This window comes from Rhodofomes roseus (genome assembly GCF_022264815.1).
Source record: "Rhodofomes roseus strain CIRM-BRFM 1785 chromosome Unknown C8Q71scaffold_18, whole genome shotgun sequence".
Classification (NCBI taxonomy): Eukaryota; Fungi; Basidiomycota; class Agaricomycetes; order Polyporales; family Fomitopsidaceae; genus Rhodofomes; species Rhodofomes roseus.
The window spans coordinates 1-14,009 of NW_025952974.1; the positions used below are offsets into that span (position 1 = coordinate 1).

Sequence of the window (14,009 nt, forward strand, 5' to 3'; positions counted from 1 at the left end):
ACTCAAGGTAACGCTTTTTGATGCATTGCGCGCACATGCCGGGACCGCAAATCTGGCCGTCCAGCACATGAGCGTTGTAAGGAGCAGATCAAGAGAAACTCACCACGATGTCGCCCGCGGGCGGAGGCAGTTTTGCAGGCCGCGCAACCGACGCTCCAACTTGGAGTGGTTCATCCATCCTTTCAGGCGCCCAACCTCGCGCTTGCAGGTTCAGGTACAGCTCCTTCGATTGCGCTGCTGCAAGCCGCTCCGCGTCAGTGACAGCCTCATCCCTCACTCGGTACACGGTGAAGCCGGGGAAGTCCTTCTCCTCGCCGAATTGTACCGGGGTTGCCGCTTCAGGCAGGGGTGCGCCGTATGTCAACACAAAGCGGCAAAACAAACCGCAAGCATGCACGTACCGTGCAGTCGATCGTTTGCTGTGCAACAACAATGTACACTGAACGGTTAGCGGGCACACTAGTATACAACCCGGGGACTGACCCATCCAAATGTCGAGGAAAAGGTCCGCCGCCCGCTCCATGTCCTCGTCGGTGTGCGTGTCCGCCTCGAAGTGGAACGGCTCGCACCTGCGCCATTTGACAAAGTAACGCCGCATGCTGAGATCCCGCGGCCAGGCGCCCTCCTTTGGTGCGTCCCAGCAAGCCCAGTCAAGGACTAGCTGCACGAGGTGCGGAATCTGCTCGTCCTCGGGCAGCGCTTTGAGCGCATCAAGAACATCGTCTGTCTGAACAAGTCAGATCACACGTTCTGGCCAAAAGGTCATGTAGACGTACGAGGATATGTTGCATGACGATCTTCTTGAAAGCGTCCCAGTTGAACGGCCCATTATACAGCACGCGCAACGTGCAGTTCAACTGTAAGAGCACCGGTAATGTCCAGTCGTCCGTGGACGGCAGCCGGTCGGTGAACTGTAACATATCCCGTCTACCGCTAAAACTGGGCCGACGCTTGACGGCCTCGCGATAGTACTTCCCCGTGTCTTCATAAGTCCATGGGCCAACCATGCTGGGCGGTGGGCGGCTTGTCCGACGTGGCAGATGTTGAGGTCGAGTGTAGGTACAAGGGCTGCGACGAGGAATGCGAGAGAGTGAGATCGAAGCGAGGCCGCGTAGGCAAGAAACAGTCAAGAGCGAGGTAGAATCTGACCGACGGGATGCTAGCCAGGTCAAGCGCGCACGCCACACCGGCCGTCCGAATTAGACGCTGAGCGCGTCGCACAGATGGCTGGCCACGTCATATGACCGTGTTCCGCGGGCCGTGTTCCGAAGCCACTGTGGGCACACCTGGTACGGATGATGCGCACTCAAGACGTGGTAAACGTTGAGACCGGAGGTGTGGATGCACGCGTATGGCATCAGGCAGCGGCGCCGTGTCAATGTAATAGTCCGGGTATTTGCAAGAAACAGATTGCTAATTCCTCGCATTAAACGGAGTGCTACCACGATACTACAGTAGTGTCACGCACAAACGCCCTTCAAGACCGGGTATGCTTCACCTCCCTCTCCTCCTCAGACAACGTGTCTGCTGTGCGCTTCGCGCTGCCGGACGCGCCAGCAGACGACGACGGACCTGCACTGGAACCTTGAGAGACCGATGCCTTGGATAGCGCGCGGGGCGGGTTGAAGAAGGCTGGGTCCGCGCGCGGATCAACCAGCTCGGTCTATCTGTCCCGTGAGTCTGTTGTGCCAGAGATATCCTGTGCGCACGAACCTGATAGGCGCACTTGATCTTGCGCACACGGCACGACACGCACTTGGGTAATTCGGTATCGTTTGGAACACGGCATTCGAGGATGCAAGCCTTGACGCATTGTAGGCACATGTATGGCCCGCGAATCTGGTCACCTAGCGCATCAACAGCAAATGCAGAGCACAACCCTGTAAACTCACCACTGTGTCGTTCTCAGCCGGAGGCAGGTTCTCTGGCCTCTTGTACGACCTGACCTTGATCCAGGCCTTCATCTGCAACGGCGCACCGCACCGCCACTCCTGGTTCAGGTATGCCTCCAACGCCTCCGCCGCCTCGCGTCGCTGTTCGTCCGTGACATCTTGCATCCTCAACTTGTACTGCGTCACCCCAGGGACATCCTCCGCCTCGCGATACTGCACAGGTGTGTCCGCTGTACATGCGCGCCAATCGTCATACTCACACAACCGACCAAAGAGGAACAAACGTACCATACAGACGGTCATTGGCTGACCAGCGGGACACAGTGAGCGCACGCACACACGAACACGGTGATGCACTCACCGATCCACATATCCAGCAGAGCGTTGGCCGCCTGCTCCATGTCGACGTCGGTCGACGTGTCCGACTTGAAGTTCAGCGGCTCGCAGTGGCGCCATTTCATGAAGTAGCGGCGCATGCTCAAGCCCGGCGGCCACGCTCCCTCCTCCGGCGGGTCCCAGCAGGCCCAGTCCAGGACGAGCCGCACAAGGTGAGGCAGCGCGACGTCTTTTGATAGATTCTTGAGCGAGTTCAAGAGGTCGTCCGTCTGACGCACGTTTGACTCAGATCATCCGAGACACTGTGAGCACGCGACACACCATGATGTACTTCATCAACAGGACCTCCGTCGTCTCCCAGTCAAAAGGCCCATTGTACACACCACGCAGGTTGCGGTTGAACTGCTCAAGCAGCTCAGCCGTCCACTCGTGCGTGGGCGGCACCTGGTCCGTGAACTCTAAATGTTTGCGCGTGCCGATGAAATCCACGCGTTTCTTCACCGCGGCCCGAAAGTACTTCTGCGTATGCTTCTCCGTCCATGTGCCGACCATGGTAGGTGTTGCGTGTAGAGATGCGATGGGCCCGCGGGCGTGGACAAGCGCGTGATGCGGTGTTGCCAAGATTGATGAACGCGGCGAGAGCAGGCAAAGATGCCGAAAGAAGCGACAACGGAACGATGAAGCGCAAAGTGGACCAACAAGCGCCTACCACTGTACGCGTCAACAGATCATATGATCGCGTCCCCAGGGGCCGCCCAAGTGTCGCGCTCGCGTGCGTGTCTCACATGACCGTGTGTGGGCTACGCATGTTTGCCTTGCGCTCCAAGATGATACCGGGCGTCATCGTCGGTTTCAACTGTACCAACTTCACCATGTATGCATCACCGTTCATATATGGGTGGGGCAGTGCCAAATCAGGACTGCAACGCAACCGAGGTAAGACATTCCCCAAACGTCCGCGCCTCGCACTCATCCAAGCTCAGAAGGAGATGTAAAACAGGCACCGGAACCGGTGTCGATTTCCAGCGTGCGAACTTGTCCTCTCTACATAACTGTTTCCGCCGCTGTGCCTACTGACATATGTTTCGTGGCAGTACATTACGGCTCACGAGAAATGCTCAGTTTGCGCATGTCTTCAGCATGCTCGCTGCGATGTGCTTCCGGGCTCTATGAGCTGCTCCCAATGCATTGACTTGGGCGTCCAGATACTGTGTACCGTGACCGTGGTGAGCATCGCATTTCTCAATGAACATAGCACCGACCAGGTGCGCTTGGGCAGCAACCATCGAGGGCACGCATGTGGCAGCGCGTCAAGAGTGAACCAGCCTACTACCTCAGCCACCACTTCATGGCCAATCTGCAATTGGTTTTACACGCATGGGAAGCCCAGCGCGCGCGCCATGCGCACGCTTATGAACACTTTCACCACACAGTATACCCGCGTCTTTCCAATCCGCTCTCGCCGCTCTACGAGAGCGATAAGACGGAGTATCTTGAGATTTACTATAGTTGGAGAGCGGTCAAAACAATGACGCTCATGCTATACGCATACGATGGAAGTTACAGGCGCTTGTTACAACGGCTCAGAGAGCAGCGCGCACGTCAGGAGGCACGTTCGAGACTTTGCGTATGGTCTTACTAGTAGAGTACATACTTCTTCTTGTGGAATCCAAATCAAGATCATGTGTGTCTATGTATGGATATGCGTGGCGCCCCGCGCACGTTCCCGCATCTGATCTATCAGATATGCTGCAGTGGCCGGCGGCACTTGTACTCATTGTTCGACTCCGATGACTGCGATAAACCTGCCGCAACACACCGGTAACTTGATGTCAGCTATGATATTGACCGGTTGCATTGACACGCCACATGCGCAGCAGAGAGTCGCATGCGACGGGAAGTGACGGTCGTGGTGCGTGGTGATGTCCCATGACAGACGCGTCCAAACTCACGGTTAGCATAGCGTCGTGCGAGCGAACGATGTATACAATGTCAGGCGTCAAACGCAACCTACTGCGCGGTGCGCGCACATGAGGTGATCTGCGCACGTTGCACTGATCATGCCGGTGATGATCCCTGCTCGTTCATGGTGAGCTTGCGCGTCCATGCATTCATGGATCTGCCATATCAATCAATGTTCCTCAGGCTCGGAACAACAATCCAAGGATGCGCACCGCATAGTACATACTACTGCGCATATTGCCACTTGTATAAATAGGCGCATTGGCGCAGGACTCTGCGCATGCGCAATACAACGTCGCGACATCAATGCGGATACCGGGGTGCAACCACTGATATTACCGTGTGAATGCAATACTGCTCACCGTGGCCGAACGGAGGTTCGTACCGCAGGAAGCGCCCGCCGCCACACAACTCACATGACGCAAAACATAGCACTCGGTATGTCAGGTGCTGTCTTCTCTTCTCAAGTCGCTGCCATGTCCAGCTCCAACACTCCCCAAAGTGTGTCTGCCGGTGGTAGTGGAACGACGTGCGAAGCCAGCGGTGAGTACCGAGCATTTATATTCCAAGTAGCGGACTGACCATTCTCAAGCTGGTGAATACTTAGCGTGCCCGCGCCGTGAACAGCCAAAATCAGTATGGACCCCTGCTAGTTGTAGGTACTCAGTGGCGTCCAGGGCTGACTCGCTACCTACAGATGCATGGCGCCGACCGGTGTGCAATGTGCATCTTCCACCGCAGTGCCAATTGCGACGTACGTCCAAACTCGGAGACATGCGAGCAGTGCTTGACGCGCGGATTGGGAATAATGTGCACGGTAGCGGTGAGTGTCCATCATGTCGGTATCTGGGTAACCCTCAGACTAACTGTGCCTGCACCGGCAGTCATCGTGGCCGCACAGGATGAGAGCCGCGTTTGACAATAACCCGCACGAGTACATGTCGGCCGAGTTCATGGCCAAATTCATCAAATTCGCGGCTCCGTACGCGGGTAGGGTACTAGAGCTCATGGGCAAGCGCATGGCGTATACCTGTGAGGCTGACACTCAACTCGTGATACGCGTGGATCAAGTTTGGGACCCTAAGGCTCTGGAGCGTTACTTGGATGAGCGGCGCGCCCGCTTCGACGCGATCGTATGTGAGCAGAACCTCATGGATACGTTATGGCCAGTGATGGACCAGTACATGGGCTTGTACAAAAGGGAGGCAGAAGCGATCGCCCTTGCGGACATGTTAGAGATTGAATTGAACGCGGACTGGAATCGTTTCATGTCCTAGGCATCTTAGTATCTGTATCTCTGTCTAATTTTGAGCGGATCTGTCGTTTGTACATGGGACATCGGGGTGTGATCGGCAATTCCCAGATTAGCGATAGCCTTGTGTGTGTCTATGTACGGACATCTGTAGCGCTCAGAACCGATCACTTCATCACACACAATCGATCAGATTGATCTGACAGCTTGTTATCGTGTCTCAGATGCTGCGGCTGCAATGTGCATGCACACTGAGACCATGTGCGTGCATTATGTTCTCGAGCATTGGGAAGTGAGGTGTTGCTGCGCACTCGCGTGAATCCCAATAATGTATGTGCGCATGCTACAAAACGCAGTACTCCTCCAAGGGGATCTTGCGCGGGAGGGTGGGATCCCCTGTTACATGGTGCGCGCAGTACCGGAGACAATAGGTTACTTTGAGGAACCTATTGGCATGGTTTGCGATGCTGACATGTGCTTGAGGGGATCTCGCGCACGCGCGCGAGATCCCCTGGGAGACTGTGTGTACTACGTTTGAGTACACGGACGCGTCGTGCGCGCGTACCCTTTCTAGGGGATCTCGCGCGGGTGCGCAGGATCCCCTGAGACCCCATGTGCGTACGCTGTGCGGGTACATGGAGGTATCATACATGCATATACTTTGTAGGGGATCTCGCGCACCCCTGGGGACTGTGTGTACTATGTTTGAGTAAATGGATGTGTCATGCGCGCATACCCTTTCCAGGGGATCTTGCGCGGGTGCGCAGGATCCCCTTGGAGCCCATGTGCGTACGAGGTGTGAGTAGTACATGAAGGTTTCATACGTGCATACCCTTTCTAGGGGATCTTGCGCGGGTGCGCAGTATCCCCTGGGAGACTGTATGTGTACAATGTTTGAGTACATGGATGTGTCGTGCGCGCGTACCCTTTCTAGGGGATCTCGCGCGGGTGCGCAGGATCCCCTAACACATGGTGCGTGGTGCGTGCATGGCACATGGGACTGGCATATGTCCCAGGGGATGTCGCGCCAGTGCACAGACCCCTGACATTCAGTACTGGATGTTGGTCTTGACGCAGTCCGCATAACTGGTGTTGAGAGGTGCGCAGGGGATCTCGCGCGCCCGCGCGAGATCCCCTGAGACATGTAGGTGCGGCCCGAAGTCAGCACTTGCCTTATATGGTAATGGCCCAAAAAGGAATTACCATATAAGGCAAGCTGAGGGCACGCTGACCCCCCCTGGACTTAGGTGAAGGGGGTATAATGGATTCATTATGTGGGGGCATAGTACTACTATTACAAAAAAGTCCGGTCAAGAAAGACCTACATGTTGTCGCGGACGGGCAACAGGTCGTCGGCGTTGTTGGGGACAGCGGGGGCGCGTGGCGAGAGGCACGTGGCGGGACGGTGGCGACGCGCGTGATGGCGATCGGGAGTCTGGGCCGGGGCGCTCAGCCGCGGAGAACGCCGGGCCACGCTGGCGGTGGCTTAACTGAGGGTGGTGACGACTACCTTGTATAGGGGGAGGGGGTACTACCGTAAAAGGAGGCAATCCGCGGGCAAACTGGCAGATAGAGGGGAATGGCCCTTCCAGCCTTGTTAGGCCGGCAAGCCATACCGGCATGCGGGCCTAATAAGACCGGGTGATGGTGATGTCGAGGTGCTTTTGGGTGCTGCAGGTCTCCGCAGCAGCTGCTGCTGCTGTAGTCTGCCCCCTTTCTACAGGGAGTATATAACTAGGGAAGGAGGAGGGGAACGTGAGCTTGGCTGAAGGAGGAGGGGCACGTGAGCTTGGCTGAAGGGGAATAAGTAGCAGGGCAGAGGGAGCGGGAGAGGGAGCGGGAGAGGGAGCGGGAGAGGGAGCGGGAGAGGACACGTAGGACCCACTCTCGGACACAGACTAGGATTCAGACTCAGAGGCTCTGAACTTGGGCAAACGGCTCAGAAGGAACTCTCCATATTTTGCTCTCACATAGACTTGTCTTTCCAGACGATACTCTTGTTGCATACACCTAATACCACTACCCTTCATTGACTAAGAATCTACCCTTCCTCCATACCCTGTATGGAGGGAGCCAAACTCAAAAGCACACAGTGCAGGCCCTGCTGCACCAAAACGGCGCCGACAGCAAGTCATCGGTATGTCGGTGGACGTCATCCAGCATGGGAACTCAAGAGCCCCAGGTCCTACAGAGCACTGCTGGGGAAGCAGAGGGGAGACCGCTAAGTGACACATGCACCCGAGACATGGCCAGCCAGGATCAATGTGGTAACAGAGGTGTAGACATCCATATGTAAATGGTAGAACACTGCCAGTTGGTGTCTATTCAAAAGCTACTGCAGTAAAAGCTTGCCTGCCCACTGCGCAACTTGGAGCGGGCAGCACTGCTGCATTTTTTACCTGTTGGCTGAAGTGCATCCACTTAGCCCCGTCATTCTCCCTGATGCCCGCCAAATAGCCCTTTGTGCTTTCCAGCCTGTGCTGCCACCAGCCCTGCAGGTCAGGGTCCTCCCTGAGCTTGCAAAAACCAACATCCTGATATGAGCCACTTGACCACTCATTAAGTGCAATGTTCAACTGTGCCACAGCCATAAGCCTATATCACAAAGCACGGAATGAGGAAACACGCACAAGCATTACAGCACTAGCAATTGGGTCAACAGGAAACCCCCTAACTGGAAGTGGAGTATCCAGTTGCGGTTGAGCTTCTCCCCATAGCATTATGACTGCTACCTCTTTGAGGGTGCCGTCTCCCAGATCTGACTGAGAGAGATGTTAGCAGTGCAGCGCAAGAGTGCAATGCTACTCACTGGATTGTCGGAACGAAGATACTGGTGGTTGGCCTTAACTGCTGAAACCTTCTGCTTGACATTGTCTGCACTGCTGCCTAGCAAAAACAGGTAGTTAGTCATGACGAGAATGTGCGCCCGGTCCAACCCCATCCGCAGCCTCTGGCTCTGGTGCGCAGAAGACGTGCAGCTGCGCAAGTCCTGCCACTCTGCAGGCAGTTCCTCCATGCCCAGAAAGTCTTGCCAGGCACGCGAGATCATAAAGAAGTGCTGAACGAGGACAGGGGGGAGGTTGTATGCAGCGTGGACCACATCGGCATTGATGCCGTAGTTCACTGCTGCGGTTTGGTTGGTGTGGCCAGCCATTCTGTTGAAAGCTGTTGTCGCTCTGCCCTGTGAGTGCTCTGCTTCCAGCCTGGCAAGGCGCGGTAGGTGCTTTGCCACAATGAAAGGCACAAGCTGCCGCATAAGCACTGCAGTGAGCATGAAGGGCACACCAAACTCGCACAGTGTTTTGCCCATTGCTCTGTTGATGTTGCTGCACTCCCACGGTGAGCAAAGAAATGCGGGGTGCAATATTGTGGCAGTAATGAAGACGTGTGTGTCAAGAATGTGGGTGAGAAAACCCTTCCTTTCCATGAGAAGGGCTGCAATGATCGGACGAACAGAGCCAAGATAGGTGACCAGCGCATTGGATATGGCATGGGGCAAGGCCCAAAGTGATGGCTGCGTGGCACCTGCGTGTCCCTTTGCTCTAGGAACACAGAGAACTGCGCATTTACCCATCAGATAGAGGTTTCTGAGGCAGCCGTCATGTTTCAGATAGTGCATCTTGGAGAGCTGGAATCCGCGCGGAGGGTTTCCTGCATGTCAATAGGATGCTGGCACACCTGGAGCTGGCATACTGATACATAAACCCTTGTAGTTAGAGTACAGCCGTGATACATACATGACTGTGCTCTACAGATGACACCTAATTAGGAATCCCGTGATGTATCACAGCTGGAATCTCTCATACATCACAGATCCAAGCCCAATGTGGCACTTACCATATGTTTGGATTACTAATCATCAGATTGCTCTGCTTCTTGCTGTATTGGGCACCCTGCTGCACGTCGAAATGGCACGCAACCGTGCATGTAGAGGGCAGCAGTCGTTCAATGGGTCGACACGCTCTCATCAGTGCCCGCGCAATAGATCGCGTGCCACGATGACAGAACCAGGCGCTGGCGGTTCCGTGATATTTGGGGCGGTCGGGGCCGCGTGGTAGGCGCGCTTGGGGCCGCGTGGTGGGCACGCTCGGGGCCGCGTGGCGGGCGCAGTCAGGCACAGCACGAGCCGGCAGTCTGGGCCACGTGGCAGGCTCGGGCACGGGCTGCACGGCACAAGCCGGCTAGGCGCTGGGCGCCACCGCCAGAGCACCTACCCGATTTGGCAGCATTGTGGCGCGCGCCCTGCAGAAACAACAAACCAATTGTATTCTGGCCATGGACATAGCAATAGCTGACATTAACACACAGGAAACTGATTGTATAGCTGTAAAAACTTAAATGAGGATAACATCGCTCAGGAATATGTGCAATGTACGCACAAGGTATGGCCGAAGCGGAACGAGGGATCGCTCAGCCAATCAGGAAGCGAATAACGGTCAGCGCAAATTTTGCAACACTCATTTGGAACTCATAGCGGTTAAATCACTTCGTTTAGTCATGGAGATGGGTCACATACACTATAATATCCTTACTTGACTGATATTTGAGTGAAGAATACCAATGGGCAACCAACAGTCAAGGTTTCATGCTCGAACACACTCAATTGTACAATAGGAAGTGCATATCACTACGCCGTCAAGTGGCCGTGACAACACCTCAATCTCCCGATGAGATTTTGTGAAAATATGACACAGTAATGTAAGACAAGGCTATACCGGGCTCTATTCTGTCGATACAAAGCCCACACGATCCTACATGTCATGTTTTCTATTGGGAGGGTGGCCCGAGCGATGAGCGCTAACGCGATCTACCGCGATCTACCACGATCTGATGCGATCTACAGCATAACACCTCATTCTGTCGGCACAATGTGGAGAGTATATATACAGTATGGTAAAACGAAGCTATGACTGGCTGTATTGTTCAATACAAAGCCTGCCCGACCCTCCATGTCATGTTTTACTGCCCCGAGCGATGGGCGCTAACGCAATCTAAAGCGATCTACCGCGATCTACCTCGATCTACCCGCCTCGGCGATACCGAATACGGTAACGGTCAACGGCGCTGCGCGCCACTACACCTCCGTTTGCTCCTCACATTCTAGACCAATGCCTCTGTAAATCCATACTCATCCTTGTTTCTATTAAGCTGGTCGGAATTCCTATATATTAGCAAATACAAGCATTATTGTAAGCAAGACGTCACTGGACGCTTATGTAATATTAATGCCGCGTATAGCCGCATACCGCGTGCTGCCAGTTCAAGCGGTCAAGCCACGTGCATAGCCGGATATAGCCGCGTCAGAACCGTGCGCTGTGCGCCGTGCCACTGGCCGTGCGGAATGGGGCAGGTGCATCATACCCGCCAGATCTGTGCCAGATATAGGCATACAAGCGGTGAGTCAGCCACGCGGTGCAAGCACATGCTCACACTGTGCTTTGATACATTACAGCTACATCTGTAATGTATTCTGTGATACATTGACAGGCCTCGTTTGTGCTACAGGCGTACATGTATCACGGCCGTACTGTAATTACAGTCTCCTGATGTATCAATATGACCTTTACGCCTGGCTGGCAGCAAGGAACTGCTGGAATTCCAGATCATCGGCGAGGAAGAGGGCCAGAGCAGTGTCATCAAAGGAATCATGGCATTTGCAAACTTTTGACCAAATGAATTCCATAGCACTGTCATGAAGAGGATCGAGATGCTGGGCAATATCATGCAACTCCAAGAAGCTGTCGGCAGAAGTGGTGTTGTCAACTAGTAGCTCGCGGGGAATGCAGAGCCCGCCATAGGACGTCCCACAGGGTTCTAGTAGCTTATTCAGCAAAGCAGCGAGCTTGGCCACAGCAAATGTTGCAGCGCCTTGCAAGCTCTGCATGGGGACTGTCTGGGAGCCAGGCGAGTGAGATTGCAGGGTTGCAACCTGTCCATTGTTGTCGGCCTGGGCAAGCTGCATCCGGCTAGGATAATTCAGTGCAGGGAGGTATACTGTGGTGTGTGTTGCCTTCATGCGATTGACCACAGTCGATTTTGGCAAGTTGTCATCACCCGGGCTGTCAGTGGGCAAAGGTGAAGTCCACTGAATATTAGCCTTCAAATAACTGAAGGCGATCAGCTGCAGATCACAGAGAGCAAAAACAGGCTTACGACAACAGCTGGTCTGTTTGGGGCAGAATATTCCCTTCTGCCTCTTCCTCGCCGCCTTCCTCTTCATCTTCCTCGCCGCCTTCCTCTTCATCCTCCTTGCCGCCTTCCTCTTCATCCTCCTTGCCGCCTTCCTCTTCATCCCCCTTGCTGCCAACTTCATCCTCCTCATCCTCGTCCTCATCAACGTCAGCGACATCAGCCCCTCCTCCTTCACCACCTTCATCAGCTTCGAGGGTGGCCTGCTCCTCGCCAGCATCAGTAGGCACCATATATAACTCGAAGTTGGTCAATTTGTCGTTTGAGAGCCGGGTGTTGTGGGAGAGAAAGCGTGCACGTGGTGCCGACATGCATACTGACAGCTCCAAGTGCAGGTGTTCAGAAGAGTCAGAGAACGGTGTTCGGGCTAGTGACAGGATGGCGAGCGATGGTCTGTAGAAAGTAGTGTGGCCGTGTGGAAACAAACAAATACTTATCTAATCTTCTCGACTACTCGACTGACTCGACTTGAGGTGCACGCGCAACACCGAGTCGCTCGTCCATGCCGAACCTTGAAGGGTGCGTGAGCGAGAGGGGAGAAGCTGGGGGATACGATTTCTGGCAAGAATGGGTGATGTGGCCCTCTATAAGTACATGCAGCGCAACGAGAGCGAGAAGGAACTATGGAGCAAAGGATGACAGAAGGGGAGATGAGGTAAGTTTGAAAGGAAAGGCAATGAGTGACAGGCAAGCAATTGTTGACAGATCGGGAAGGAATATTACCGAATGAGGAAAGTACTGTATGAGACACCCGCCCAGGTGACAATGTTCGTTGGTTCCCCTTCCGGCTTCGGACGGCGGACCATGGTCTCAGCATGGGGCTGACAGCAGTGGAGCGGTGCTACTGACGTTTGCGACCTTGGCCCCCGACAGGTGCGGCACTCTGCTCAACGTTGCCCACCTTCGCCCTACGGTCGGTCCTCCGCCCCCGCCTTCCGGTTCCTCGCGAGCGCACCGGTAGAGTCAATGGTATAGTATATTGAGGTTTGTATTGTGGGTAATGTCTGTATGCAAAGTAATATAAGCTAACACAGCTAAGAGAGTGAAGAAAAATAAGAACACGTCGCTCCAGCATCCGGCCGGATTTCTCCTCCACAGCGTCATGAAGGGAGATTGAGTGGAGAACGTATTGCCATGCGCTACAGGCATGGGTCACCGAGTTAGGGTCAGGATTCCACCGCCCGTCAAGCTTGAGGGCAGACAGTACAAGGATGACATCGACAGGCCCAGAGACTGTCTGCTGTGCACTTAACTCAGACTTGAGAACCTGCTTCGACAAGTTGTGGAAGCAGGCGTGCATGCACTTGAGGTCTTCTGCTGTGGCTGCAGGCCCCAGTTCACCTAGGCGAGACACGGCCGCAAGCAGGGCATCACGGGCTGCTCGCAGCTCTCCAAGGTTGAGAACACTGAGAAGGGCTTTGAGCCGTGGATCGCACTTTGCAAGCTCCGGAGCGTGGAGCAAAACTGCAAAGAGCTTATAGAACATGGCCCGGTAGTGGAGGAGGGTAGCTCAGGCAACATTCCGGTACGCTGATCTGGCTTTGCCGCTAAAATGTGCATTATTACACCTCTGCCAGCACAAACAGAATTGGACTGTGCTGCTTATCTGACCGTGCGGACTAGCGCTCTCCGCACCTGAGAATGGCAAGTAGCAAAAACACCATGCAGCAACATAAAGAAGCCCTTTCTCTAAGTCCGCGCGTGCTTGATCAGTACCAGGCACGATTGCGGTGACTGGTGGTGCAGCAAGTGAAAGGAGAACGCCAAGCAGTATCTTCAGCTTGCTGAGCCACAGAGGACATCCCAGCGTGGCGTAGCAAGCAGGTGGTCCGTCTGCTATGTGGGAAGCTGAGAACACTGGGATCGGAGGGGGAGGTGGGTGGCCAGCTGGAGCGCGCAGCGGCACTTCTGGTGCAGTGGTAGAGGTGGCAGCAGAGCCAGAGCTAGAGCTAGAGCCTGCCTGCTTGGGCAGCAGCGCTGCGCTGCTGTCGCCAATTGCGGCGGACCAAAGCAGAACATGGAAGTCTCCAGAAATAGGTGGGTAGCAGTTCGCCAGCACAGCGGCATCAAGGCGTTTGCGAGGTTTGAGCACCCAGCAGGCAGGGGTACTGCTCAACTGCTTGATGGCATTTATACGGTTCTCATGCACTGGCAATGGAATGGTAGCCTTGCATGTTTGGTACACATGGGCGGTGATGTTGCCAAACTGCATGGGGTCCTCTTTCCATCTGGGGAGTGGTACAGACCTTCCACAGTCATATTGCCTGTTGTACCAGTTCAAGCAGAACGGGCATTGAAGCTTGAGCACGGCAAGTGGGAAAGAAGAGATGGTGTACAAGACCTCCTTCAGACCTGCCATGCTGGGCAGGGTCCTCGCC

At 54.8% G+C, this 14,009-nt stretch overlaps 5 protein-coding genes across 5 annotated transcripts; 2 read left to right on the forward strand and 3 right to left on the reverse strand.

Moving 5' to 3' along the window:
- Positions 1-88: 88 nt before the first annotated feature.
- C8Q71DRAFT_860169 (uncharacterized protein) lies at positions 89-1,007 on the reverse strand (the record flags this gene model as incomplete). The annotated part of the gene is made up of 4 exons (XM_047927759.1): positions 89-336; positions 402-419; positions 484-727; positions 777-1,007. 4 exons carry the CDS (start codon positions 1,005-1,007, stop codon positions 89-91), a joined length of 741 nt encoding a protein of 246 aa, XP_047776112.1.
- Positions 1,008-1,477: 470 nt separating this feature from the next.
- On the reverse strand, positions 1,478-2,897 carry C8Q71DRAFT_874963 (uncharacterized protein; the record flags this gene model as incomplete). The annotated part of the gene is made up of 6 exons (XM_047928376.1): positions 1,478-1,663; positions 1,714-1,839; positions 1,893-2,122; positions 2,181-2,198; positions 2,254-2,497; positions 2,550-2,897. Coding segments are annotated over 6 exons (1,152 nt in total), but the record flags the coding sequence as incomplete, so codon positions are not given.
- Positions 2,898-3,025: 128 nt separating this feature from the next.
- On the forward strand, positions 3,026-3,921 carry C8Q71DRAFT_773062 (uncharacterized protein). The gene is made up of 4 exons (XM_047924446.1): positions 3,026-3,164; positions 3,212-3,255; positions 3,323-3,451; positions 3,508-3,921. Exons 1-4 carry the CDS (start codon positions 3,035-3,037, stop codon positions 3,868-3,870), a joined length of 666 nt encoding a protein of 221 aa, XP_047776114.1. The 5' UTR covers positions 3,026-3,034; the 3' UTR covers positions 3,871-3,921.
- A 711-nt stretch (positions 3,922-4,632) lies between these two features.
- C8Q71DRAFT_773066 (uncharacterized protein) lies at positions 4,633-5,615 on the forward strand. Its single transcript, XM_047924447.1, has 4 exons — positions 4,633-4,733; positions 4,783-4,826; positions 4,888-5,013; positions 5,075-5,615. Exons 1-4 carry the CDS (start codon positions 4,667-4,669, stop codon positions 5,465-5,467), a joined length of 630 nt encoding a protein of 209 aa, XP_047776115.1. The 5' UTR covers positions 4,633-4,666; the 3' UTR covers positions 5,468-5,615.
- A 5,390-nt stretch (positions 5,616-11,005) lies between these two features.
- Positions 11,006-13,990, reverse strand: C8Q71DRAFT_725625 (uncharacterized protein; the record flags this gene model as incomplete). Its single annotated transcript, XM_047921709.1, has 7 exons — positions 11,006-11,549; positions 11,596-11,947; positions 12,095-12,142; positions 12,587-12,635; positions 12,788-13,095; positions 13,243-13,266; positions 13,348-13,990. The coding sequence occupies 7 exons, from the start codon at positions 13,988-13,990 to the stop codon at positions 11,006-11,008; spliced, it is 1,968 nt and encodes a 655-aa protein (XP_047776116.1).
- Between the last annotated feature and the right edge of the window lie 19 nt (positions 13,991-14,009).

What these genes read in the sequence shown, in the direction of transcription:
- C8Q71DRAFT_773066 (XM_047924447.1), top strand. Translation starts at nt 4,667, where the DNA reads ATGTCCAGCTCCAACACTCCCCAAAGTGTGTCTGCCGGTGGTAGTGGA. An exon ending in GCCGTGAACAGCCAAAATCA is followed by an intron (nt 4,827 to 4,887) that starts GTATGGACCCCT and finishes CGCTACCTACAG; the next exon opens with ATGCATGGCGCCGACCGGTG. An exon ending in GAATAATGTGCACGGTAGCG is followed by an intron (nt 5,014 to 5,074) that starts GTGAGTGTCCAT and finishes CTGCACCGGCAG; the next exon opens with TCATCGTGGCCGCACAGGAT.
- C8Q71DRAFT_773062 (XM_047924446.1), top strand. Translation starts at nt 3,035, where the DNA reads ATGTTTGCCTTGCGCTCCAAGATGATACCGGGCGTCATCGTCGGTTTC. An exon ending in AGGACTGCAACGCAACCGAG is followed by an intron (nt 3,165 to 3,211) that starts GTAAGACATTCC and finishes ATCCAAGCTCAG; the next exon opens with AAGGAGATGTAAAACAGGCA. An exon ending in AACCGGTGTCGATTTCCAGC is followed by an intron (nt 3,256 to 3,322) that starts GTGCGAACTTGT and finishes GTTTCGTGGCAG; the next exon opens with TACATTACGGCTCACGAGAA.